This window comes from Gadus macrocephalus, chromosome 16 (assembly GCF_031168955.1).
Source record: "Gadus macrocephalus chromosome 16, ASM3116895v1".
NCBI lineage: Eukaryota > Metazoa > Chordata > Actinopteri > Gadiformes > Gadidae > Gadus > Gadus macrocephalus.
The window spans coordinates 541437-567317 of record NC_082397.1 but is presented as its reverse complement, the minus strand read 5'-3'; the positions used below and the strand labels follow the sequence as shown (position 1 = coordinate 567317).

The window sequence follows — 25881 nt, the reverse complement described above, 5'->3', positions numbered from 1 at the left end:
GGGGACACTGGGACTGGGGACACTGGGACTGGGGACACTGGGCCTGGAGACACTGGGACTGGAGACACTGGGCCTGGGGACACTGGGACTGGGGACACTGGGACTGGGGACACTGGGCCTGGAGACACTGGGACTGGGGACACTGGGACTGGGACTGGGGACACTGGGCCTGGAGACACTGGGCCTGGGGACACTGGGACTGGAGACACTGGGACTGGGGACACTGGGACTGGGGACACTGGGCCTGGAGACACTGGGACTGGGACTGGGGACACTGGGCCTGGAGACACTGGGACTGGGGACACTGGGACTGGAGACACTGGGACCATCACACTGGGACCAACACAGTGGGACCATCACACTGGGACCAACACACTGGGACCATCACACTGGGACTATCAGCGTAACAGCCACCAGAGCGGTTCATGTTCCACAGCAGGGGGGGAGGGGGAGAGGGGGGGAGGGGGCGAGAGGGACAGGCGAGGAATCTTTGGAGCAGGTTGCCAGATAAGGCTGCTCTGCTTTCCGTGTGGCGCAGTTCTAAGCCACCCTAAGCTGCTTAATTAGTTATAATCTATAGACCCCAGACTGAGGCGGAACTAATAAAGTTAAAAAGACGCAAATCCCTTCCTCCCATCACCCCCCCACCTCGGCTCAGATGCCGCGCTGACTCACTCGTGTCTCTGATCCGACGCCTTTGTCCGGTAATTGCAGCCTGTCATCGTTTCTCAACAGAGTATCTTGATGGATATTAATTTCCCAATTAATTTTCATCTATCTCCGTGAAAACATCAGCAGTTCTGGAGCCTCGAGGGAATTAACTCGGGACGGTGACGTCCAATCAGACGAGGGCTGACAACACGTCCAGCACCGTGTGTTGTAAACCCTCCCTCTGCCTAAGCCCCGCCCCCTCCGCCTAGACCCGCCCCTTCCTACTCTGCCTAAGCCCCGCCCCCTCTGAATAGACCCGCCCCTTCCTACTCCGCCTTGAGCCGCCCCTTCCTTCTCCGGCAGTGGAGGGGCTCCCCTGCTCTCGTGTGTTGGCGTGAGGGGGGCCGGCGCTCAATGCAGCATTATCAGTGCCCCGCCCCCCTTTCACTTGCACCTCATTTATTATTTGGGTTCCCAACGCCCCCTGACTTTCCACACAGCAAGTTACATCTGAGGTACCAGACAGACAGACAGACAGACAGACAGACAGACCACTGTCGCACTCCGTCCTTCTCTCTGTCTCCTTCCGGCTGTCGGTCTCTTCCGTCTCGTGGAGGCCGCGGGTCTCAGCGTGGCGGGAAGGTACCCGGCTGCCATGGCGATGAGGAGGAGGAGGAGGGAGGAGGGGAGGAGGTGGAGGCTGCTGCAGAACTCTGGTCCTGTTTGATTAGCCGGCCTGTTATGCCGCTGACAGCTTTGTTTTGTCGCTAAATTGGCCGTTCCCCTTCGGGAGCGAGGGATACGACAGAGGGAGGGAGGGAGGTGGGGGAGGGAGGTGGGGGAGGACGACAAGTAAGACAAGAGTGTGGAGACTGAGAAATGGAAGCAGGAGAATACTGACAGGGGGAAAGTGCCGAGGTAGAGAAAAGGAGAGGTAGATAAATGTGCAGAGAAAGGTCCGTGATGAAAGGGGGGAGGGGGAGGGGCAGAGGAACGGAGAGAGAATGGAATGACCGGTGCGCCGGCGGAGGGGCCAGATAACGCTGTGTGTTTTAGAAGTGCTGAGGTGGACACAAGCCCTATCTCGCCCCAACACAGTACCTGCTACCTGACTGTGTGTGTGTGTGTGTGTGTGTGTGTGTGTGTGTGTGTGTGTGTGTGTGTGTGTGTGTGTGTGTGTGTGTGTGTGTGTGTGTGTGTGTGTGTGTGTGTGTGTGTGTGTGTGTGTGTGTGTGTGTGTGTGCAGCAGCGTTTGAGTTGCAGTGGGGGAGATAAGGGGGAAGCTAGCTCTGGACATGTCAACACAGAGGGCCTCTGATGTGTGGGCGGGGCCTCTGAGGCGTGGGCGGGGCCTCTCGGGTGTGGGCGGGGCCTTCCAGCCCAGCTCCTCCCCCCGGTGGCGCAGGAGGAAGGCGTTGTATTGCAGTCCGCACATCAGCACCCTGGGGTGCAGTGCTTTGAGGAGGAGCGGGAGGCCGTGGGATGAATACAGAGCGGGTGGAGCCGGACCCAGTCAGGGGGCTCGTGCTGCCCAGGGAGGGTGGGGGGCAGTAAGCCGGGACAAGACCACTGGGGTTCAGGAGGGACCCCTCATTGACCCTGCTGTCCTACCCCCACCCTCCCACCCCCCCACCCCTCTCAACAGCAGACCCTTTCCTCTCCATAACCCAGCTCACACACTCACCCAGTACCCGTCTGTCCGACCCCCCGGAGAGTCTGTCTGTCTGACGGCTCGACGCGGTGTCAGACCCCCACTCAGATGGAGAGCGTTGAGCCGTCGCTGGATCAGGGATCGCCAGTACAGTGGGAAGAGTGTGCTGTCATAAGGACCTTTACATGAGGAGACGGTCGTGTGTGCGTGTGTGCGCTTGTTTATGTGCTTCTGTGATTTTGTGCCTGTGACTGTGTGTGCCTCTGTGTGTGTGTGTGTGTGTGTGTGTGTGTGTGTGTCCATCAGTCGTAGTGTTGTAGGGGATGTTGTGCGCAGGCCGGCGTTCTTCATGGGCGCTGGAGCAGTGCACTGAAGGAATCAGTTTATTGTGCGTTGGCTGTTGTTGAATCCACGGTTCGGAACTAAATGGAAACCAAGCGGCGCCCCCCCTCCCCCCCCCCTCCCCCCAGCGTTCAGCCTCTCATCCTCACCCTCTCTCCTGTCTGATCCTCTCTGTCCTCCTCTTCTTTGAGAGGCTGAGGAACACGCACGCACGCACGCACGCACGCACGCACGCACGCACGCACGCACGCACGCACGCACGCACGCACGCACGCACGCACGCACGCACGCACGCACGCACGCACGCACGCACGTCGTACATTTACCCACGGGCGCGTGGCCGTGGCATAAAGAAGCCCCTTATCTCTTCTCCTTCCAGAGGCACCCGGTGCTGCTGCATGCAACACACACACACACACACACACACACACACACACACACACACACACACACACACACACACACACACACACACACACACACACACACACACACACACACACACACACACACACACGTCATTGTGTAAAATACTACTGTGTAGTGTGGGCATGCCTGCCTGTATGTGTGGTTCCCATTGAGAGAGAGAGAGAGAGAGAGAGAGAGAGAGCGAGTGTGTGTGTGTTGCACTCATTACTGTCCGTGTGAGGGGATGTGTGGTCTCCACGGCGACAGGATGAATGGGAGGGTTGTCTCTGCTGAAGTCGTCCCTCTGCCTTTGTGCATCTCTGATGGTGCGTGTTCTCCAGGGTGGAGGACCGCTGCTGCTACGCCCGTCGCCTGGTGGTGTGAGGGGGGTGGTGGTGTACCTGGGAGAGCACCTTCACCTAAAGACACTCTGTAGGTCGGGGCTGGAGACCTCTCTGGAGGAGTGAATCCTCTCTGTGGAGGAGTGAATCCTCTCTGTGGAGGAGTGAATCCTCCCTGTGGAGGAGTGAATCCACTCTGTGGAGGAGTGAATCCACTCTGGAGGAGTGAATCCACTCTGTGGAGGAGTGAATCCACTCTGTGGAGGAGTGAATCCTCTCTGTGGAGGAGTGAATCCACTCTGTGGAGGAGTGAATCCACTCTGTGGAGGAGTGAATCCACTCTGTGGAGGAGTGAATCCACTCTGTGGAGGAGTGAATCCACTCTGTGGAGGAGTGAATCCTCCCTGTGGAGGAGTGAATCCACTCTGTGGAGGAGTGAATCCTCTCTGTGGAGGAGTGAATCCACTCTGTGGAGGAGTGAATCCACTCTGTGGAGGAGTGAATCCACTCTGTGGAGGAGTGAATCCACTCTGTGGAGGAGTGAATCCTCCCTGTGGAGGAGTGAATCCACTCTGTGGAGGAGTGAATCCTCCCTGTGGAGGAGTGAATCCACTCTGTGGAGGAGTGAATCCTCCCTGTGGAGGAGTGAATCCACTCTGTGGAGGAGTGAATCCACTCTGTGGAGGAGTGAATCCTCTCTGTGGAGGAGTGAATCCTCTCTGTGGAGGAGTGAATCCTCCCTGTGGAGGAGTGAATCCTCTCTGTGGAGGAGTGAATCCACTCTGTGGAGGAGTGAATCCACTCTGTGGAGGAGTGAATCCTCTCTGTGGAGGAGTGAATCCTCTCTGTGGAGGAGTGAATCCACTCTGTGGAGGAGTGAATCCACTCTGTGGAGGAGTGAATCCACTCTGTGGAGGAGTGAATCCTCTCTGTGGAGGAGTGAATCCTCTCTGTGGAGGAGTGAATCCACCCTGTGGAGGAGTGCATCCACCCTGTGGAGGAGTGAATCCACCCTGTGGAGGAGTGAATCCACTCTGTGGAGGAGTGAATCCTCTCTGTGGAGGAGTGAATCCACTCTGTGGAGGAGTGAATCCACTCTGTGGAGGAGTGAATCCACTCTGTGGAGGAGTGAATCCTCCCTGTGGAGGAGTGAATCCTCCCTGTGGAGGAGTGAATCCACTCTGTGGAGGAGTGAATCCACTCTGTGGAGGAGTGAATCCACTCTGTGGAGGAGTGAATCCTCTCTGTGGAGGAGTGAATCCACTCTGTGGAGGAGTGAATCCACTCTGGAGGAGTGAATCCTCCCTGTGGAGGAGTGAATCCACTCTGTGGAGGAGTGAATCCACTCTGTGGAGGAGTGAATCCACTCTGTGGAGGAGTGAATCCACTCTGTGGAGGAGTGAATCCTCTCTGTGGAGGAGTGAATCCACTCTGTGGAGGAGTGAATCCTCCCTGTGGAGGAGTGAATCCACTCTGGAGGAGTGAATCCTCCCTGTGGAGGAGTGAATCCACTCTGTGGAGGAGTGAATCCACTCTGTGGAGGAGTGAATCCACTCTGTGGAGGAGTGAATCCACCCTGTGGAGGAGTGAATCCACTCTGTGGATGAGTGAATCCTCCCTGTGGAGGAGTGAATCCTCTCTGTGGAGGAGTGAATCCACTCTGTGGAGGAGTGAATCCTCTCTGTGGAGGAGTGAATCCTCTCTGTGGAGGAGTGAATCCACTCTGTGGAGGAGTGAATCCACTCTGTGGAGGAGTGAATCCACTCTACAGGTGTATGGTGTATCCTGTAGAGATGTTTCGATCCATTTTTTTCCCTACCAATTCCTGAAATCGAGTATCGGCTGATAGCGAGTATATTCCGGTACAGCATAGCATTGTAACTACTAACGGCACTTGTTCTTATTCTCTTACGATGACAGCATTGTATAGTCGGTTCACTTACTGTCAACAAACTTTTTTAGAACCAGATAATCTATGATTATAAAAACCCATTTGTATTCTTGTAGTTAAGCGTGAACATTTATGTTTTTGCGACTTTGTAGCACTAAAGCACGTTGATCGGACGCGTTTCCCATTCCCACATCCGACCATTGACGATCGCAGCATTACACCGTAGCCTTCTTCCTGTGTAGTAAATGAGTCATGTGATGAGATCGGATCGGGGCATAGACTTGCGTACTCGCCGATTATAGTTACTGCATTTCAGGAGGAATGGGTTAGCACTGCCGAGCTCACACAGGCTCGGCAGTACGTTGGAGAAACATTCCAAGGCAAAGTGATACAACGTAACTGTGAGCGCGATGCAGAAGTGACTCTTTAATCCTGTGTGGTCACCTCCCCCCCCCCCCCCTGATGTTATCAGCGCACTAGTTCCAGTATAACAATATAACCGGTCCGTTCTCCGGGGAGGGGGTGTGTTGATGAAGGGCTCTGGTCCTCTGGCTCTAACGCGGTGCCCTGAAGGGGTTCACCGGGCTTCTCTGAGGGGCCGGGGGTAAACCAGACCCAGCTCTCTGGGCCCGCTACTGGCAGGTTCTCCACCAACCCACGGGACTCCTTAAACTCTCTCTATCCCTCTCCATCCGTCTCCCCCCTCTCCCTCCCTCCCTCTCCTGTGGACCCCCCTCCCGTGCCGCCCGTCCGTCTCCGCCACCCTGCCCCCCTCCGCCTTGGGGTCGGTGCGGTGAAAGAGTCGTGTTGGTCGCCATGGCGAATGAGCTGAAGGTCGCACATTGGTCGCCATGGCATCAAGGCTCCCCACACATCGCACACGCCGCGCACACTGACGCCTTCACTCACTCACTCACTCACTCACTCACTCACTCACTCACTCACTCATGGAGTCGAAGAGGAAGGGTGTTGGCGGGAGGACCGTTCTGACGGGTGCAGGGCGGGCCGGGGGGAGGGGCGACGGGGTTGGTCCTCAGACCTGTCCGTCAGTGATCAGCTGGTTCAGTACCAGAGGAGTGCTGCTCTCACTCCTTTGCTATGTTAGTTTAAGACTCTTGAATTATGGATAATCCAATTAAAGATTCAGATGATTGAGTCTGTGAGTGGTTCTTAGGAATCCTTCCTCAAAGCGTTCTGTGAAAACAGGAGACGCAGATTTAGTCCAACAGGAGACGGGAGAGAACAGGATGTTGCTCTGGGAGGGGGGATGTATTATTCATAGGGCTGCCGTCCCCCGCCTATCTCTATAAAGGGGGTCCCCCCAGTCTCTCTAGAACGGGGGTCCCCCAAGTCTCTCTCTACAACGGGGGTCCCCCAAGTCTCTCTATAAAGGGGGTCCCCCCAGTCTCTCTCTATAACGGGGGTCCCCCCAGTCTCTCTCTATAACGGGGGTCCCCCCAGTCTCTCTATAACGGGGGTCCTCACGTCTCTCTCCGGGACTCACCAAAGGAGGGAGACCGGACCAGAGAGAGGCCGGTCTGTGGGGGGAGGGAGGGACCAGAGAGAGGCCGGTCTGTGGGGGGGAGGGAGGGACCAGAGAGGCCGGTCTGTGGGGGGGAGGGGGGGACCAGAGAGAGGCCGGTCTGTGGGGGGGAGGGGGGGACCAGAGAGAGGCCGGGCTGTGGGGGGGAGGGAGGGACCAGAGAGAGGCCGGTCTGTGGGGGGGAGGGAGGGACCAGAGAGAGGCCGGTCTGTGGGGGGGACCAGAGAGAGGCCGGTCTGTGGGGGGGACCAGAGAGAGGCCGGTCTGTGGGGGGGACCAGAGAGAGGCCGGTCTGTGGGGGGGACCAGAGAGAGGCCGGTCTGTGGGGGGGACCAGAGAGAGGCCGGTCTGTGGGGGGGACCAGAGAGAGGCCGGTCTGTGGGGGGGACCAGAGAGAGGCCGGTCTCGGGGAGACTGTTGTTATGTGGACCACAGCAGGTTATTAAAGCAGTAAAATGGGTTAGGGTTAGGGGAGTATTTATCTCTCTGACTCTCGGTTGAATCCCTGGAGGGAAGAGGAGGAAGAGGAACGACAAGCAATAGTGAGAGGGAAGTGGGGGGGAGGGGGGGAGGGGGGGAGGAGGGGAGGAACAGAAGTAAAAAATAAAGAACTGCTGCCTCCATCTGGACTTTGTGCCAACAGTTGGTTAGTGTGGCAACCAGTAAAAATACATAATCTTTAATTGACGCTGTGACTGAGCCGCCTCCTCCTCCTCCTCGTCCTCCTGCTCCTCCTCCTCTCCCTCCTCCTCCTCCTCTCCCTCCTCCTCCTCCTCGTCCTGCTCCTCCTCCTCCTCGTCCTGCTCCTCATCCTCCTCGTCCTGCTCCTCCTCGTCCTCCTTCTCTTCCTGCTCCTCCTCTCCCTCGTCCTCGTCCTCGTCCTCCTGCTCCTCCTCCTCTCCCTCCTCGTCCTGCTCCTCATCCTCCTCGTCCTGCTCCTCCTCCTCCTCTTCCTCCTCCTCTTCCTCTTCCTCCTCCTCCTCCTCTTCCTGCTCCTCTTCCTCCTCCTCCTCCTCGTCCCCTGCAGCGTCCAGAGTTTGAGTCTGGAGCCGGAGCGGCTGATTAGCGTCCCCGCCGTCAGGGAGGCGGGGCCGTCAGGGAGGCGGGGCCGTCAGGGAGGCGGGGCCGTCACCGTGGCGCCCCGGCAGTGGGTTCCTGGGCGTGGGTTCAGAGCATTCAGATTGAGAACACGTCAACAGGCGCCTTCCAACTCAGGGACTTCCTGGAAAGAGGCTCAGTGTTTTGAGGAGGAGGAGGAGGAGGGGGGGGGGGGGAAGAGGAAGAGGAGGAGGAGGAGGAGGAGGAGGAGGGGAGGGGGGGGGGGGGCAGGGGGACACACTGACGGCTTATCGTCCCTAACAGACGTGTTTGGAGGATTTTCTGTTTCATTGTTTACATCTCTTGACGTCTGCTAAGGGGTGTGTGTGTGTGTGTGTGTGTGTGTGTGTGTGTGTGTGTGTGTGTGTGTGTGTGTGTGTGTGTGTGTGTGTGTGTGTGTGTGTGTGTGTGTGTGTGTGTGTGTGTGTGTGTGTGTGTGTGTGTGTGCGTGTGCCCCCCCCCCCCGGTCAGGTGTAAACCTCCCCACACCAACACTTAGGCTCCGCTCCTCGTACTCAGAACCGGTTCAGCAGAAGCTGTGACTGAGGAGCGGTTCTGTGAGCAGAGGCCTGCTGAGAGCCGTCAGGTGGTGAAGACGACGGAGGTGGGGTGGTGAAGACGACGGAGGTGGGGTGGTGAAGACGACGGAGGAGGGGTGGTGAAGGTGACGGAGGAGGAGTGGTGAAGATGATGAGGGAGGGGTGGTGAAGACGATGAGGGAGGGGTGGTGAAGACGATGTAGGTGGGGTGGTGAAGATGACGGAGGAGGGGTGGTGAAGGTGACGGAGCTGGGGTGGTGAAGGTGACGGAGGAGGGGTGGTGAAGATGACGGAGGAGGGGTGGTGAAGATGACGGAGCTGGGGTGGTGAAGGTGACGGAGGAGGGGTGGTGAAGGTGACGGAGCTGGGGTGGTGAAGGTGACGGAGCTGGGGTGGTGAAGGTGACGGAGCTGGGGTGGTGAAGGTGACGGAGCTGGGGTGGTGAAGGTGACGGAGCTGGGGTGGTGAAGGTGACGGAGCTGGGGTGGTGAAGGTGACGGAGCTGGGGTGGTGAAGGTGACGGAGCTGGGGTGGTGAAGGTGACGGAGCTGGGGTGGTGAAGATGACGGAGCTGGGGTGGTGAAGGTGACGGAGCTGGGGTGGTGAAGGTGACGGAGGAGGCGCGCTGATGGCCGCTGTCACAGGGCCGCGCTGATGGCCGCTGTCACAGAGCCGTGCGGGGCTCTAATGGCTCCGTCTGCTCTCCGTCAGGGCGAGGGTCAGCGTGACGGATCAGAGCACTCTGCTGAAGTGGGCCGATGATGGCTCTACACGAGGGGAACGTCAACGCGGACCCAACGACAGTGTTTCATGGCGCGCTCGTCTCAAATGGTCTCCGTTTGAGGGACACTTTGTATTTTTCTGAATCTTGGTCAATAAATGAGATATTCAGTGTGCTGGCTTAAAGTAGGCCTCAGTGTTGTACAGATCGTCCCAGTTTCTAGGGGCTACAACAGTAATGGACCCCTCGGACCACCAGCCCAGCCTGGGATGGGGGGCTACTGTGAACCCCCAGATGCTCTGGGCGGTGCTAGTCTGAACCCCTAGGCTTTCACTGACCATGAAGCGTAGATCACTTTGCTATCGTTTTATTCGGTATAAACAAACGGTTTAAAGACGGTATAAACAAAGACCAAGTTCAATTATCCTTGCGGAGAGTCGAAGTTGTTGCTGTGAGCGTTATTTGTTTGTGGGGGTTTTATTTAAATGAAGTTAATTAAAACGAGAACAGTTAACAAATCAACGGCAGAACCCAACTTCAGACACAAACAAAGATGGCTGCCGACATGACGCCGCCAACGCCGCAGTCACGTTGGCGGCCATGTTGGTGTGCGGGTACACGGGGGACGCGGCCCCGCCCGGGACGGGGGAGAGGGGGTGTGGGGGAGAGTCTTAGAGAGGCAAAAGGTGCAAGGGACACCCATACAAAGAGAGAGGGTGTTGTTGTGGGAGGGGGGCGTGATGGAGGGAGGGGGGAGAGGTTAGACCAGGGCTACGGCGAGAGAAATAAAAATGGGGAGTAAGACAATTTATGCGTGGCAGAGGAAACGTAGACGGGGGGCGAGTGAGAGGACTACAGATGAGCCTTTGTGCGGAAGGAAAGGCCTCCCCCCCCCCCCCCCCCCCCCCCCTCAGCACCCACAACAGCACCGCCCCCACCCCCCAAAACCTCCTAACACCAGCCAGCACCACCCACACCACCACCGCCCCCACCACCCCCCAAAACCTCCTAACACCAGCCAGCACCACCCACACCACCACAGCACCGCCCCCACCACCACCCAAAACCTCCTAACACCAGCCAGCACCACCCACACCACCACAGCCCCCACCACCACCCAAAACCTCCTAACACCAGCCAGCACCACCCACACCACCACAGCACCGCCCCCACCACCACCACCCAAAACCTCCTAACACCAGCCAGCACCACCCACACCACCCACACCACCACAGCCCCCACCACCACCCAAAACCTCCTAACACCAGCCAGCACCACCCACACCACCACAGCCCCCACCACCCCCCAAAACCTCCTAACACCAGCCAGCACCACCCACACCACCACAGCCCCCACCACCACCCAAAACCTCCTAACACCAGCCAGCACCACCCACACCACCACAGCCCCCACCACCACCCAAAACCTCCTAACACCAGCCAGCACCACCCACACCACCACAGCCCCCACCACCACCCAAAACCTCCTAACACCAGCCAGCACCACCCACACCACCCACACCACCACAGCCCCCACCACCACCCAAAACCTCCTAACACCAGCCAGCACCACCCACACCACCACAGCCCCCACCACCCCCCAAAACCTCCTAACACCAGCCAGCACCACCCACACCACCACAGCCCCCACCACCACCCAAAACCTCCTAACACCAGCCAGCACCAACCACACCACCTCCCCACACCACCACACCGTAGCGCCCACACCTCCCCACACCACCCAAAACCTCCTAACACCAGCCAGCACCACCCACACCACCACAGCACCGCCCCCACCACCACCCAAAACCTCCTAACACCAGCCAGCACCAACCACACCACCTCCCCCCACCACCACACCGTAGCGCCCGTGTACCCCCGAGAACGTTTGGTGCCCGCCGGGGTCAAACCCACTGGGGTCAAACCCAACCGGGGTCAAACCTCACCGGGGTCAGATCCCACTGGGGTGAACCCACCGGGGTCAAACCCACTGGGGTCAAACCCAACCGGGGTCAAACCTCACCGGGGTCAAACCCACTGGGGTCAAACCCAACCGGGGTCAAACCTCACCGGGGTCAGATCCCACTGGGGTGAACCCACCGGGGTCAAACCCACTGGGGTCAAACCCATGCTGTTATGTAGCTTTCATGTTTTATGTGTTCAACCACTAAAGCACGTGGGATTTATAAGGCGGTTATGTCTGTTGTGTGGGTGGGTGCGTGTACATGTAAACATAGAGGGTAGAGTGATTGTAGGAGCGCCCCCTGGTGATTGGTTCGCTGTAGGCCCCGTTATATCACCATGGGGATGGGTCAAACCAATGCACAGACGGCTTCTTCTGCCTGGGATGGTTCCACTAGGAGGGAAGGAATATCATCCTCTGCTGATGTCTGTCAGCTCCTTCTGGCCGTCGCCCATGGATTGAATAACTGATGAAGCTGTATAGAGCTGTGTAGAGCTACACAGAGCTGTATAGAGCTACACAGAGCTGTATAGAGCTTTATATAGCTACACAGAGCTGCACAGAGCTGTATAGAGCTACACAGAGCTGTATAGAGCTTTATAGAGCTACACAGAGCTGCACAGAGCTGTATAGAGCTGTATAGATCTGTATAGAGCTGCACAGAGCTGTCTAGAGCTACACAGAGCTGTATAGATCTGTATAGAGCTACACAGAGCTGTATAGAGCTTTATAGAGCTACACAGAGCTGTATGGAGCTGTATCAAACTGTATCGAGCTGTATCGAGCTGTATCGAGCTGTATAGAGCTACACAGAGCTGTATAGAGCTGTATGGAGCTACACAGAGCTGTATAGAGCTACACAGAGCTGTATAGAGCTACACAGAGCTGTATAGAGCTGCACAGAGCTGTATAGAGCTGCACAGAGCTGTATAGAGCTGTATAGAGCTGCACAGAGCTGTATAGAGCTGTACAGAGCTGTATAGAGCTGCATAGAGCTACAGAGCAGAACAGAGCCACCCAGAGCTACGTCACCCTCCATGTCTCCCTCCTGGCTCTGTGTCTGTCTCTGTTCTACAGGTTTAGTCATCCTTATTGTGCCCCAGTGAATGAGTGTCACCTTGTCCTCCTGATGGGGGCAGTAAGCCCATGGATTCTGCGGGGCTTTGGCAGCTGTGCAGCGCGTCTTATTGTGTGAGTGATTTATCCCTGCTGGATGGGCCTGTGCGGTTCTGTCGGTGTGTTGTGTGTGGCCACGTGCTACGCATTAGTAAGCGCTGAGCCGCGGCGTTGGCGGGTCCTTTTCTTCTGGAGGTTCCCTACGTCGGAGAGGGAGGAGTGGAGTGGAGTGGAGGAGGGAGTTGCTTTAGCGGAGTGATGGATTGATGCTTTGCATTAGAGGAGAGGACTAATGACTAATGACTTTCTTCAGCGTATCGTCTGAGGACAGGAATGGTTCACATAGTGCTCTACACGCTGGCCGTGTAGATAAATAAATATATATATATATAATGTAAACATGCTGGACAGGAATAGCCATCTGTGAATCTTCTGTGTCTTGTTGTGATAGTGATTGTATTTCCCGGTCGAGACATCACCTGTATCAGCCGACCATCCTAACAGTGCACCGGTCCGATGCCCCTCTCTACCTCGTCTCCTACCCCTGTGTGGTGTATCTGTCCATCCGTCCGTCCCTCCGGCCGGCCTCCCAGCGGGACAGATGTGTCGGAGCAGGACGTGGTAGTGGTGGAAGAGCTCGGTCTCCTGGCGACCCCCACTTCCTCTCTAATGTACAGCAGCACTCCGGGGGGGGGGGGGGGGGCTGCACAATAGTTCCAGGAAGTGAGTGCCAGTGGATATAAAGGCTCAGGATTAGCAGGGACGAGTGGTTTTCATTCCCATCCCCCTCCTCCTCCTCCTCCTGGTGGCTCTGCTCTGGTGTCCGGCCTCCTGGTGACCTGGGATAGGACAGCTCCCGGGCGTGGGGGGGTGTGTTTGGATGCGGTAGACACCAGGCCGACCACAGACATGCTGGGGCGTGCCCACCGTGCCCAGACTTCCACCAGCCCCCGGCGTTGCGTCAGCGTTCTGTGAAGTTAATCAATTATATTGATGAGCTCGCTAGCACCCCGATCGTCCTCCGCTGTATTCCAGAACGACCTCACCAGCTGACGGACGGTGTCTAACCCTTACCCTCACCCAGTGCTGGTCCTCAGTGCTGCACACTCCCTCCCCCTCACCCTCACCCAGTGCTGGTCCTCAGTGCTGCACACTCCCTCCCCCTCACCCTCACCCAGTGCTGGTCCTCAGTGCTGCACACTCCCTCACCCTTACCCTCACCCAGTGCTGGTCCTCAGTGCTGCACACTCCCTCCCCCTCACCCTCACCCAGTGCTGGTCCTCAGTGCTGCACACTCCCTCACCCTTACCCTCACCCAGTGCTGGTCCTCAGTGCTGCACACTCCCTCCCCCTCACCCTCACCCAGTGCTGGTCCTCAGTGCTGCACACTCCCTCACCCTCACCCTCACCCAGTGCTGGTCCTCAGTGCTGCACACTCCCTCACCCTCACCCTCACCCAGTGCTGGTCCTCAGTGCTGCACACTCCCTCACCCTCACCCTCACCCAGTGCTGGTCCTCAGTGCTGCACACTCCCTCCCCCTCACCCTCACCCAGTGCTGGTCCTCAGTGCTGCACACTCCCTCACCCTCACCCTCACCCAGTGCTGGTCCTCAGTGCTGCACACTCCCTCCCTCCACCTGTTGAACTCTGGTGGTGAGAGGGAGTCGGCATGGACATGGCCCCCCCCGCCAGGGGGGTCGCAAACACGGCTGCCTTCGCTACGGGGGGTGGGTGTTCGCGTAAGACTCCCAGCATGCACCTGGCCTCGAGCCTCCCTCTAACAGCCCCGGTGCACCTTGTCCTCCCGGTTCTGTGGTGCGCTCAGCGGCCCGGTAGCTCAGCCTCGTGGTGCAGAGAGGCCGGTCTGCTGGTGGAGGCTGCGGGGTTAGTGCTCTGTGGGGTGGGGGTGCAGAGAGGCCGGTCTGTTGGTGGAGGCTGCGGGGTTAGTGCTCTGTGGGGTGGGGGTGCAGAGAGGCCGGTCTGTTGGTGGAGGCTGCGGGGTTAGTGCTCTGTGGGGTGGGGGTGCAGAGAGGCCGGTCTGTTGGTGGAGGCTGCGGGGTTAGTGCTCTGTGGGGTGGGGGTGCAGAGAGGCCGGTCTGCTGGTGGAGGCTGCGGGGTTAGTGCTCTGTGGGGTGGGGGTGCAGAGAGGCCGGTCTGCTGGTGGAGGCTGCGGGGTTAGTGCTCTGTGGGGTGGGGGTGCAGAGAGGCCGGTCTGCTGGTGGAGGCTGCGGGGTTAGTGCTGTGTGGGCGGGGGGTTCAGCGGGTGATTGATTGCCCTGCTCTGGCCCTCTCCACCCAGACAGGCCTCACCACGCCCAGGCTCCGTACCCTGAGGGAAGCCTGACGTGGAGCTCACATGACCCAGGTCACCGACCCCTCTCTCCCTCTCTCATTCCTCCCCCACTCCACTACACTCTCTCCCTCTCATTCCTCCCCCACTCCACTACACTCTCTCCCTCTCTCATTCCTCCCCCACTCCACTACACTCTCTCCCTCTCTCATTCCTCCCCCACTCCACTACACTCTCTCCCTCTCTCATTCCTCCCCCACTCCACTACACTCTCTCCCTCTCTCATTCCTCCCCCACTCCACTACACTCTCTCCCTCTCTCATTCCTCCCCCACCCCACTACACTCTCTCCCCTCTCTTCTCCTCCCTCGTCTCCCTGACCTCGGGCCCTCCTTCGTGTCTCCCGGCCCCCTCGCCGGGCCCTCCTTCGTGTCTCCCGGCCCCCTCGCCGGGCCCTCCTTCTGTGGGTGTCTCTCTCTCCGCCCCCCTGCTCCCTTCCCCGGGGTCAGAGGTAGACGAACGCAGGCTCCAACCTCTCCCCAGCACCCCCAGCGGCTATGTGGGGGCCTTGCGCAGTAGACCCTGGTGCCAGGAATGCACCAGCTGGAGGCGACCAGGAAGTAGAATTCCCTGTAAAGTCGGAGCAGGAAGTGGTTCCCTGTGACTGACCTATTGGGGCGCACCTCCTTCAGCCTGCTGGGAGCCCGGTGGAGACACCCCCTTCAGCCTGCTGGTAGCCTGGTGGAGACACCTCCTTCATCCTGCTGGTAGCCCGGTGGAGTCACCTCCTTCAGCCTGCTGGTAGCCTGGTGGAGACACCTCCTTCAGCCTGCTGGTAGCCCGGTGGAGGCAGCCTGCTGGTAGCCCGGTGGAGTCACCTCCTTCAGCCTCCTGGTACCCCGGTCTACAGCCTGCTGGTATCCCGGTGGAGCCAGCCTGCTCGCTGTAGACTGTCGGCTCAGAGGGGCGGGCGAGGCCCTCGCTCTCTAGTGGCGGTTGGTTCTGCTCCTCTAAGCGAGGCCCGCCCCGTCTGCCCTGGTTGTAATCGGTTGCCTCTCGGCGTCAGGCAGGCCTGAGAGCTGGCGTGATTCCCCCGACACGAGGAGGCTGAGCACACCCAGGTTGGGCGTTCACGCCTCGCCCTGTGATCAGGCTGCCAGCGTGGGGACACGCACACGAGCTCCAAGAGACTCACCGTGAGTCTACAGATACTGTACCAGTGAGGTCATACTGTACCAGTGAGTCTACAGATACTGTACCAGTGAGTCTACAGATACTGTACCAGTGAGGTCATACTGTACCAGTGAGGTCTACTATACCAGTGAGGTCTACTGTACCAGTGAGTCTACAGATACTGTACCAGTGAGGTCATACTGTACCAGTGAGTCTACAGATACTGTACCAGTGAGGTCTACTGTACCAGTGAGGTCTACTGTACCAGTGAGTCTACAGATACTGTACCAGTGAGTCTACAGATACTGTACCAGTGAGGTCTACTGTACCAGTGAGTCTACAGATCTGTACCAGTGAGGTCTACTGTACCAGTGAGTCTACAGATACAGTACCAGTGAGGTCTTCTGTACCAGTGAGGTCTACTGCACCAGTGAGGTCTACAGATACTGTACCAGTCGTAGGGTTAGGATTAGCCCTGGGTAGACTGGGGTTTCCAGACCAGTGCTCCCAGTACATGCAGCCTAATGACCATCAGCGTTCTACAGGCTTATCTGAGCTTATTACCCCGGTGTCGGGCAGCATATGGACCTGTGGATCAGGGGTGTTAATGTGTGAAGGACGCCACCGGGGGTGGGGGGCTGTAAACAGACCCCAGAAGGGCACGGCCACCGGTACGGCCACCGGTGACGTCGTTAAGACCCCCCCGTCACCATGGAGACCCTGAGCTCTGTATACCAACTACGTGGTTTCACTAAAGACCGCTTCACGAAAATACCTTGGGACCACTGTGGAGGAAAGCAGGTTGATGGATGATGACCCGGATTATGCCCCCCTGTGGTGTATGGATGTATTGAAGGGTTCAGGAACAGCCGAGGTTCTCTTAATGTCTGCATTGCGTCTTAAATCCTCCTCACCATATTGGAAGGTAACCAACGATAGGAGATAACTAGTTCACTACAGCACTCACCTCTGCCCCCATGGCTCTGGGAGAGGCTCTCTGGTTAACCAGACCAGGGGATTGAGGAACACCATATCTCAGAGGCAGACCCCCCCCCCGGCTCAGAGGGAGACCGCGCCCCGGCTCAGGGGGTGCATGCCTCTTCCCAAACAAAGCGTGTCCCGGGGGGCGGTTGTAACGCAGCATGACTGACGCTGCGTCTCAGTAATCTGAGCATTACTGGGTCAGAGCGGTGGGCCTCATGCCACCCTGCTGCCCCTACCCCAGTCTGATACCCCCCCTGCCTCTACCCCAGTCTGATACCCCCCCTGCCTCTACCCCAGTCTGATACCCCCCCTGCCCCAGTCTGATACCCCCCCTGCCTCTACCCCAGTCCGATACCCCCCCTGCCCCAGTCTGATACCCCCCCTGCCCCTACCCCAGTCTGATACCCCCCCTGCCCCTACCCCAGTCTGATACCCCCCCTGCCTCTACCCCAGTCTGATACCCCCCCTGCCTCTACCCCAGTCTGATACCCCCCCTGCCTCTACCCCAGTCTGATACCCCCCCTGCCTCTACCCCAGTCTGATACCCCCCCTGCCTCTACCCCAGTCTGATACCCCCCCTGCCTCTACCCCAGTCTGATACCCCCCCTGCCTCTACCCCAGTCTGATACCCCCCCTGCCCCAGTCTGATACCCCCCCTGCCCCAGTCTGATACCCCCCCTGCCCCAGTCTGATACCCCCCCTGCCTCTACCCCAGTCTGATACCCCCCCTGCCTCTACCCCAGTCTGATACCCCCCCTGCCTCTACCCCAGTCTGATACCCCCCCTGCCCCAGTCTGATACCCCCCCTGCCCCAGTCTGATACCCCCCCTGCCTCTACCCCAGTCTGATACCCCCCCTGCCTCTACCCCAGTCTGATACCCCCCCTGCCTCTACCCCAGTCTGATACCCCCCCTGCCCCAGTCTGATACCCCCCCTGCCCCAGTCTGATACCCCCCCTGCCTCTACCCCAGTCTGATACCCCCCCTGCCTCTACCCCAGTCTGATACCCCCCCTGCCCCAGTCTGATACCCCCCCTGCCTCTACCCCAGTCTGATACCCCCCCTGCCTCTACCCCAGTCTGATACCCCCCCCTGCCCCAGTCTGATACCCCCCCTGCCTCTACCCCAGTCTGATACCCCCCCTGCCCCAGTCTGATACCCCCCCTGCCTCTACCCCAGTCTGATACCCCCCCTGCCTCTACCCCAGTCTGATACCCCCCCTGGCCCTACCCCAGTGTGATACCCCCCCTGCCTCTACCCCAGTGTGATACCCCCCCCTGCCTCTACCCCAGTCTGATACCCCCCCCTGGTATCCGATGTGTCGATGGTTCCTCCGACTCTCTGCTCTGAGACCGGTCACAGAGTGACCTCGAGGTCAGATGCTAAAGTCTGTGTTTGATCACGGAATGTGAACCGATGAAATCACACAACTTTGTCTTCCTCTAGTTAAACATAAACCGTATTGAGTTTATTATCATTGCACCACCAATCTTTCAAAGGATTCACTCTTTCTCTTTTACTGTCACAACCAAAGAGATTCCTGTTGATATTGATTCTCTCCTGTTCCTGTTGATGCCGTGGTTCTGTCTGGTTCTGTCTGGTTCCGTCTGGTTCCGTCTGGTTCCGTCTGGTTCCGTCTGGTTCCGTCTGGTTCCGTCTGGTTCTGTCTGGTTCTGTCTGCTGCCGCCCTGCTTTGCGTTGTCTGAACACCCCCGTCTGATTGCAATTTGCTTTCCATGGAAAATATTCCCCTTAATGAAGTACTATACTCTTCCTTTAGTTCCTCTGTTTGCCTCTTCTTTTGAAGCTCTTCCACGCCGTCCCTCTGATGTATTCGTGTTCATCTTTATTCCGTACACACGCAGCCGTTCACACAACACTCAGCCCAGGAACAATGCCTTTGCCGTCCATCTTTTGTGTGCTGTGTTGGCAAACTAATTTGAGCAGCGGTGAAACAGTCCTTCACTAAATCCACTCGCTCACTTAATATGAAAAGGCTTCAGCAGGGTTGTTCTGCAAAGCTGGGGCTCGTTTGTTTTGTCTTCCACATTGTAATACTTGTTCCCTCTCCCGTCCGCTCGGCTCCCAGACGAAGAGCAGAGAGGGTTGAGTGGAGCAGGAGGAGAATGCGTGGTGCTACTGTTATGTCCTGATGAATAGGATGAGACGGTGATTAACTGGAATGCATCAGCTTGCTCTGATCCATTCAGAATCTCTATCTTATGAACTCTGTTTGCCAAATTGGAGAAAATTAGTTTTTTGATGGAGGGTTGCCTGCCAATACAGCTTGTTTTAAATGCAGATGGCTTTCCCTAGTTGGGCAATTAGTAACCTTGGCACCGGAACACTTATCTAAGCTTTCATCTCTCATCCTGTGCGTCTTTTGAAGTCGTGTGCGTCTGACGGAGCGTGTTGTGCTCTTCTTTATGGGCTGTGCGCGCAGGCTTGCGTCGTCTGCCTTCAGCAGTAGTGAAATCCTCCCATGACTTGATTGAACTGCCTGTTTCAGCCAAATGACCAGCTGGAGAGCTTGATGATGATATTCCCAGTCAGACCGTGTATAGTGCCTCTTTAACCACAGCATTCAGCCCCTGACTCACTACTGTTGGAAACGCGTAGCAGTGTAGAAAATTGAGCTAAATGGAAAGAAATTGCCCGTAAATGAGCCACTGCTGGGTTAAGTAATATGTGTCAATCCTTCAGCTTTGCCGCTGACCTCAATCTTTTCAGGAAACATTCTGTGGTGAAATAGGATCACAGATTAAACGTTATTAACCAAACACAGGCGCACAGTCTGAATTTAAACAACGTTCTCGTATAATGAATTGTTTCTGGACTAACTCGATATATCTTGTCTCTCTCTGTCCTGCAGGACCCGCTGAGTCCTTCGTGTATGGAAACCCTTCCTCGCCGGCCAACTCCTCGTCCTTCTCCCCGCGGCCAGCATGGCAGGATGAGCCGCTGGCAGCGACCATGATGGCCAAGAAGCAAGACCCCCGGACCCCCACCTACAACCTGGTGGTGGTGGGGCTGTCGGGCACGGAGAAAGACAAGGGCCAGTGCGGCGTGGGGAAGTCCTGCCTGTGCAACCGCTTCGTCAGGCCCAGCGCCGACGACTTCTACCTGGACCACACCTCGGTGCTGAGCACCAGCGACTTCGGCGGCCGCGTGGTGAACAATGACCACTTCCTGTTCTGGGGCGAGGCGGGCCGCGTGCTGGACGAAGGGCCCGAGACCCGCATGCACGTGGTGGAGCAGACGGAGTTCATCGACGACCAGACCTTCCAGCCGCACCGCAGCACGGCGCTGCAGCCCTACATCAAGAGGGCGGCCGCCACCAAGCTGTCCTCGGCCGAGAAGCTCATGTACTTCTGCACGGACCAGCTGGGGCTGGAGCAGGACTTTGAGCAGAAGCAGATGCCCGAGGGGAAGCTGATGGTGGACGGCTGCCTGCTGTGCGTGGACGTCAGCAGGGGCATGAACCGGAGCTTCGAGGACCAGATGAAGTTCATCACCAACCTGTACAACCAGCTAGCCAAGACCAAGAAGCCCGTGGTGCTGGTCCTGACCAAGTGTGACGAGGGTGTGGAGCGCTACATCAAGGACTCGCACACCTTCGCTCTCGCTAAGAAGAACCTGCAGGTGGTGGAGACGTCGGCGCGCTCCAACGTCAACGTGGACCTCGCCTTCCTCACGCTGATCCAGCTCATAGACAAGGGCAAGGGGAAGCCCAAAATAATCCCTTACTTTGAGGCCCTGAAACAGCAGAGTCAGCAGATCGCCTCGGCCAAAGACCGCTACGAGTGGCTGGTGAACCGCATCGTGAAGAACCACAACGAGACCTGGCCCGACATCAGCCGGCGGATGCAGAGCTCCGCCGAGTACCGGGACTACGTGTTCCTGGAGGGCACGGCCAAGGCCAAGAAGCTGTTCCAGCAGCACGTCCACCGGCTGAAGCAGGACCACATCGAGCGGCGCCGGAGGGCCTACCTGAGCACGCTGCCCCAGGCCCTGTCCCTCCTGGTGCCCAAGCTGGACGAGGTGGACCACCTGAGCTGGTCGGGCGTCCAGAAGGTCCTGGAGACCAAGAGGGACTTCTCCCAGTGGTTCATCGTCCTGGACGACACCCCCTGGGAGACCACCCCCCACATCGACGTCATGGAGGACGAACGCATCCCCCAGGACCTGCTGGAGACGCCGGCGGCGGAGGCGGTGTACGAGACGCACCTGGAGCAGCTGAGGAACGAGCGCAAGCGGGCGGACATGCGCTGGGAGTTCAAGGAGAAGCTGAGCGTGTCTCCCTTCATCACGGCCGGGAAGCCGTGGGAAGAGGCCCGCAGCTTCATCATGACGGAGGACTTCTACCAGTGGCTGGACGAGGCCGAGTACCTGGACATCTACAACAAGCACCAGAAGGAGATCATCGACCGCGCCAAGGACGACTTCCAGGAGCTGCTGCTGGAGTTCTCGGAGCTCTTCTACGAGCTGGAGGTGGACGCCAAGCCCAGCCGGGAGAAGATGGGGGCCATCCAGGAGGTGCTGGGGGAGGAGCAGCGGTTCAAAGCGCTGCAGAAGCTGCAGGCTGAGCGAGACGCGCTGGTGTTGAAACACATCCACTTTGTGTACCACCCCACCAAGGACACCTGCCCCAACAACCCCCACTGTGTGGACAGCAAGCTGGAGCAGATACTGGCCACCAGGTTCCCCACGCGATACGCATCGGAGCCGTCGAGGCAGGACGGGGGCCGGGCCGACAGAATCAACCTGGTGATCCTGGGCAAGGACGGGTTGGCCAGGGAGATGGCCAACGAGATCAGGGCCATGTGCACCAGCGACGACCGGTACATGTTGGAGGGGAGGATATACGAGCTGGCCCTCCGTCCCATCGAGGGCAAGGTACGTCTGCCCGTCAACTCCTTCCACACGCCCACCTTCACCCCGCACGGCTGCCTGTGTCTGTACAACTCCAAGGAGTCCCTCTCCTACGTGGTGGAGAGCCTGGAGAGGCTCCGGGAGGTGACCCTGGGCCGGAGGGACCGGGACAACAGCCTGGCCCAGCTCCCGCTGTCCCTGCTGCTGGTCACCAAGAGGGGGGTGGGCTCCATCGGGGACATCGGGGGGGAGACGGCTCAGACGCTCATCCACCAGGGCCAGCAGGTGGCCGGCAAGCTCCAGTGCGCCTACCTGGACCCCGCCTCCCCGGGGGCGGGCTACGGGAGGAACAACGTGAGCGAGAAGCAGATCAACCAGATGCTCAAGGGCCTGCTGGAGTCCCGCCGGAGCCTGGGCAGCAGCACCCCGCCCCTCCCGCCGCCCTCCTCCGCCTTCAGGGACCCCCAGGCCCAGCCGGTCCCGGACGCCGTCCTCCGCATCGTCATGTGCCTGATGTGCGGCGACACCTACGACCTGGAGCAGCTGCTGGCGCCCTTCCTGCTGCCGCAGCACTGCCGCCCCGCCTCCAGCCTGAGCAACGGCACCTCGGTGCTGCTGGAGCTGGCTGTGGGCGCGCAGCGGCAGAGCATCGAGCTCTCGCTGCTCTCCTTCCACTCGTCCTTCGCGCTGCGCAAGAGCCGGCTGGTGCACGGCTACATCGCCGTGTACTCGGCGCGACGCCGCGCCTCCATGGAGAACCTGTGCGCCTTCCTGTGCGACGTCCAGGACATCATCCCCGTGCAGCTGCTGGCGGTCGGGGAGAGCCAGATGGAGGTCTCGGACTCGGAGTCGGCCCGGGAGCAGATCAGCCAGGGAGAGGAGTTGGCGCACGAGATCGAAGCCCGGTTCAACACGGTGATCTGCGGGCACGGCGGCGTGGTGGGGGGGCTCCATAAGATAGACCTCTTCCAGCCGTTTCTCAAGGAGGTGGTGGAGAAGCGCACCATCGTGGAGGCCACGCACATGTACGACCACGTGGCCGAGGCCTGCACCAACGAGAGCGTCAGCCCGCGCTGCGGATCGCCCAGCCCGGTGCACGCGCTGCTGGACTCGGAGGACGACGTGGAGCCGTCGTCGCCCTACCCCACGCTGCGGGAGGACGGCAGCCTGGGCTCCCACATGGGGAGCTTCAAGCTGCCGGACCTGGACTCCAGCGACACCTTCTCGGTCATCTCGGAGATCAGCTCGTTCGAGAGCAAGCTCAACAACAAGATGCCGCCGCAGGTGAAGCCCAAGCCGGTGCGCAAGGTGAACCTGGGGCCGTACGTGGACCAGCAGCAGGGGGGCACCAACCGGCGCTCCATCCCCCAGGCGGTCACCTGGGCGTCGGGCAGCGACGGCGGCTACGACCCGTCGGACTACGCCGAGCCCATGGACGCCGTCAGCAAACCGCGGCCCACGGAGGAGGAGAACATCTACTCCGTCCCGCACGACAGCACGCAGGGGAAGATCATCACCATCCGCAACGCCAACAAGGGGCACCCCAACGGCAGCGGCGGGGGCAACGGCTCGGACAGCGAGGCGGACAGCAGCTCCCTGGAGCGGCGGAAGCTGTCGGCCGTCGGGGTGAAGCCCAAGCTGTACCGGGAGATGTCCAAGAGGCTGGGGAAGTTCAGCAGCTTCAGGACCAGCTTCTCCATCGGCAGCGACGACGAGATGGGCGGGCCGCCCAAGGCCAGCGTGGACGAGCTGGGAGGGGCCCACAAGGAGAACTCGGTCAACGAGGAGAGCGAGGACCCCAAGAAGAGGAACATCCTCAAGAGCCTGCGCAGAACCACCAAGGTGAGCGCTCGCGGCTGCACCGGTCAGAGACGGCCTCTGATTAGGTCTTTATGTTAGGGCGACGTACTGCATGGAAAGAGTTGGGGCATTTCTTTTACCAAGGTCTGGCCAAGAGTAATAATATGATAATATATAATTAATGTGTTTCCTGTCACTGCTCACTATCTTGTTGGAAGCTATCGTAACATTCTGTTCTTGCCCTGCTGAGAGCAGTAACAATATGAGCGAGAGCAACACTGAACCTCTGAGGCCAGGCGAGTGTGTGTGTGTGTGTGTGTGTGTGTGTGTGTGTGTGTGTGTGTGTGTGTGTGTGTGTGTGTGTGTGTGTGTGTGTGTGTGTGTGTGTGTGTGTGTGTGTGTGTGTGTGTGTGTGTGTGTGTGTGTGTGTGTGTGGCGCTTCAACATGTTTTTGCGGATTTGGACCTTGTTACTTTGTCCAACATTTCTCAGCTTTCTGTGACATTTCCAGTTCAACCGTTCAACCTTACTCGACACAAACAAACAGCAGCCCCTGGGACCGGGGGGGCGGTTGTCTAGTGGAGGGGGCTGTGTGTGTGTGTGTGTGTGTGTCCTCATTAGAAGGTCTGTTTAGCTGTGACACTGGGCCGTGATTATGGCCTGCCTCAGCACTTCTCTCCTCCTCTGTTTACTTTGTTGCTGTTTATTTCCCCCCCCCCCCCCCCCCCTAATTTCAGCCTTCAAAATTCAGCCTTGCAATATTTAATCTTCCTGTTTATTCATATTTTATTCCTCTTACAGTCGTCTGGGCGACTCTTTCTCTTAAACACTCAGACCCCAGTGAGGAGCGCGTAGCTCTTCGTCAGACCCTCCTCACCTCGCCCTCTGTTCCCCTCAGGAGGTTCTGCCCCTCTGCCGACCCTTGACCTCTGACCCCCCCCCGGCCGACCCTGTGCGGGGCGGTCGGGAGGAAGCCATTTCCTCATGGGCGGAACAAACACACAAAAAACAGATTCTGAAAACTTTATATTGTCTGTCAACGGTATGACAGGAAATTGTCCTTGACGCGGCCGGCGGTGTAGCAGCAGCAGTAGCAGCAGCAGCAGGGTGCAGGGTGGGCAGGGTGGGCAGGGTGCAGGGTGCAGGGTGCAGGGTGCAGGGTGGGCAGGGTGCAGGGTGTGCAGGTTGCAGGGTGCAGGGTGCAGGTTGCAGGGTGTGCAGGGTGCAGGGTGCAGGGTGCAGGGTGCAGGTTGTAGGGTGTGCAGGGTGCAGGGTGCAGGCGGTGCACGGAGCTGCTGCTGATCTGAGGTATATTATTATTAGTGGTTGTTAAATAAGATGGAGGACGCTCAATGTTATTTTAGATTAGAGATGTTTCTTACGTCAAATGTTAATCAGTTAGTACATTTTGTTATTGGTTGTAAAATGTAACAAACAACATTTCTGTGTAGCTAAACTACACTATAGTAGCTACAATACAGTTTACCTACACTACAGTATAGCTACATTACACTAGCCAGAATAGAGTGTTCCTACACTACAGTATAGCTACACGACACTAGCTAGCTACAATATAGTGTTCCTACACTACAGTATAGCTACACTAGCTAGCCACAATATAGTGTTACTACAGTATAGCTACACTACATTAGCTAGCCACAATATAGTGTTCCTACACTACAGTATAGCTACACTACATTAGCTAGCCACAATATAGTGTCCCTACACTACAGTATAGCTACACTACATTAGCTAGCCACAATATAGTGTTCCTACACTACAGTATAGCTACACTACATTAGCTAGCTACAATATAGTGTTCCTACACTACAGTATAGCTACACTACATTAGCTACAATATATTGTACCTATACTACAGTATAGCTGCTCTACACACTAGCTAGCTACATTACAGTGTACCCACAATAGTGTAGCTACACTATACTTAAGCTAGCTTCATAACCGTGTACCTTAACTACAGAATATCCCCAATACATCATTGCTAACCTATACTACGGTACAATATACCATAGCTTACCTATACTACAGTACAATATACCATAGCTAACCTACATATACTACAATATAGCTACATTATAGCTAGCTCCATAACATTGTTCCTACACCGCTAGCGAGCTACATGCCTGCACAGCTACAGGACTTATTATAATGGCTCAGAGGAATGCGGTTTGCAAGCAGCTGGCTCTTTCTGGGTCTTAGTCGGCTGGAGCCGTACGGAGTTATAGTGTTAGTTATTAGGTCACTTATAGTTATTGTTTGATGCAGATTGGACGGCCCATGATTTCCAGGCCAGTGGTTTAGTCAGGCTGAACGGTTATGGCCCGGCCCTGAGGGTGATATGTACCGTTCACAGTTTCTGTTGAGACAAACAAATAGGTAAAACGAAGGCCCCCGCTGCTCTGAGAGCCCCCCACCTCAGGCTGCAACTGTCTGTCTCGCTCCGCTGCTCTCATCCTCTCTCTCTCTCGCTCTCTCTCCCT

The 25881-nt window shown here is 57.8% G+C and overlaps 1 protein-coding gene across 1 annotated transcript in view; it reads left to right on the top strand.

Annotated features, from left to right (window-relative positions):
- Nucleotides 1–24313, top strand: part of arhgap35a (Rho GTPase activating protein 35a) — a 39129-nt gene extending 14816 nt beyond the window's left edge. Inside the window, exons 2-3 of the mRNA XM_060075617.1 lie at nucleotides 19581–23444; nucleotides 24279–24313. Of these exons, the coding sequence (XP_059931600.1) occupies nucleotides 19682–23444; nucleotides 24279–24313 (3798 nt within the window). The 5' untranslated portion in view covers nucleotides 19581–19681. The remainder of the gene's footprint in view (nucleotides 1–19580; nucleotides 23445–24278) is intronic.
- Nucleotides 24314–25881: the final 1568 nt, after the last annotated feature.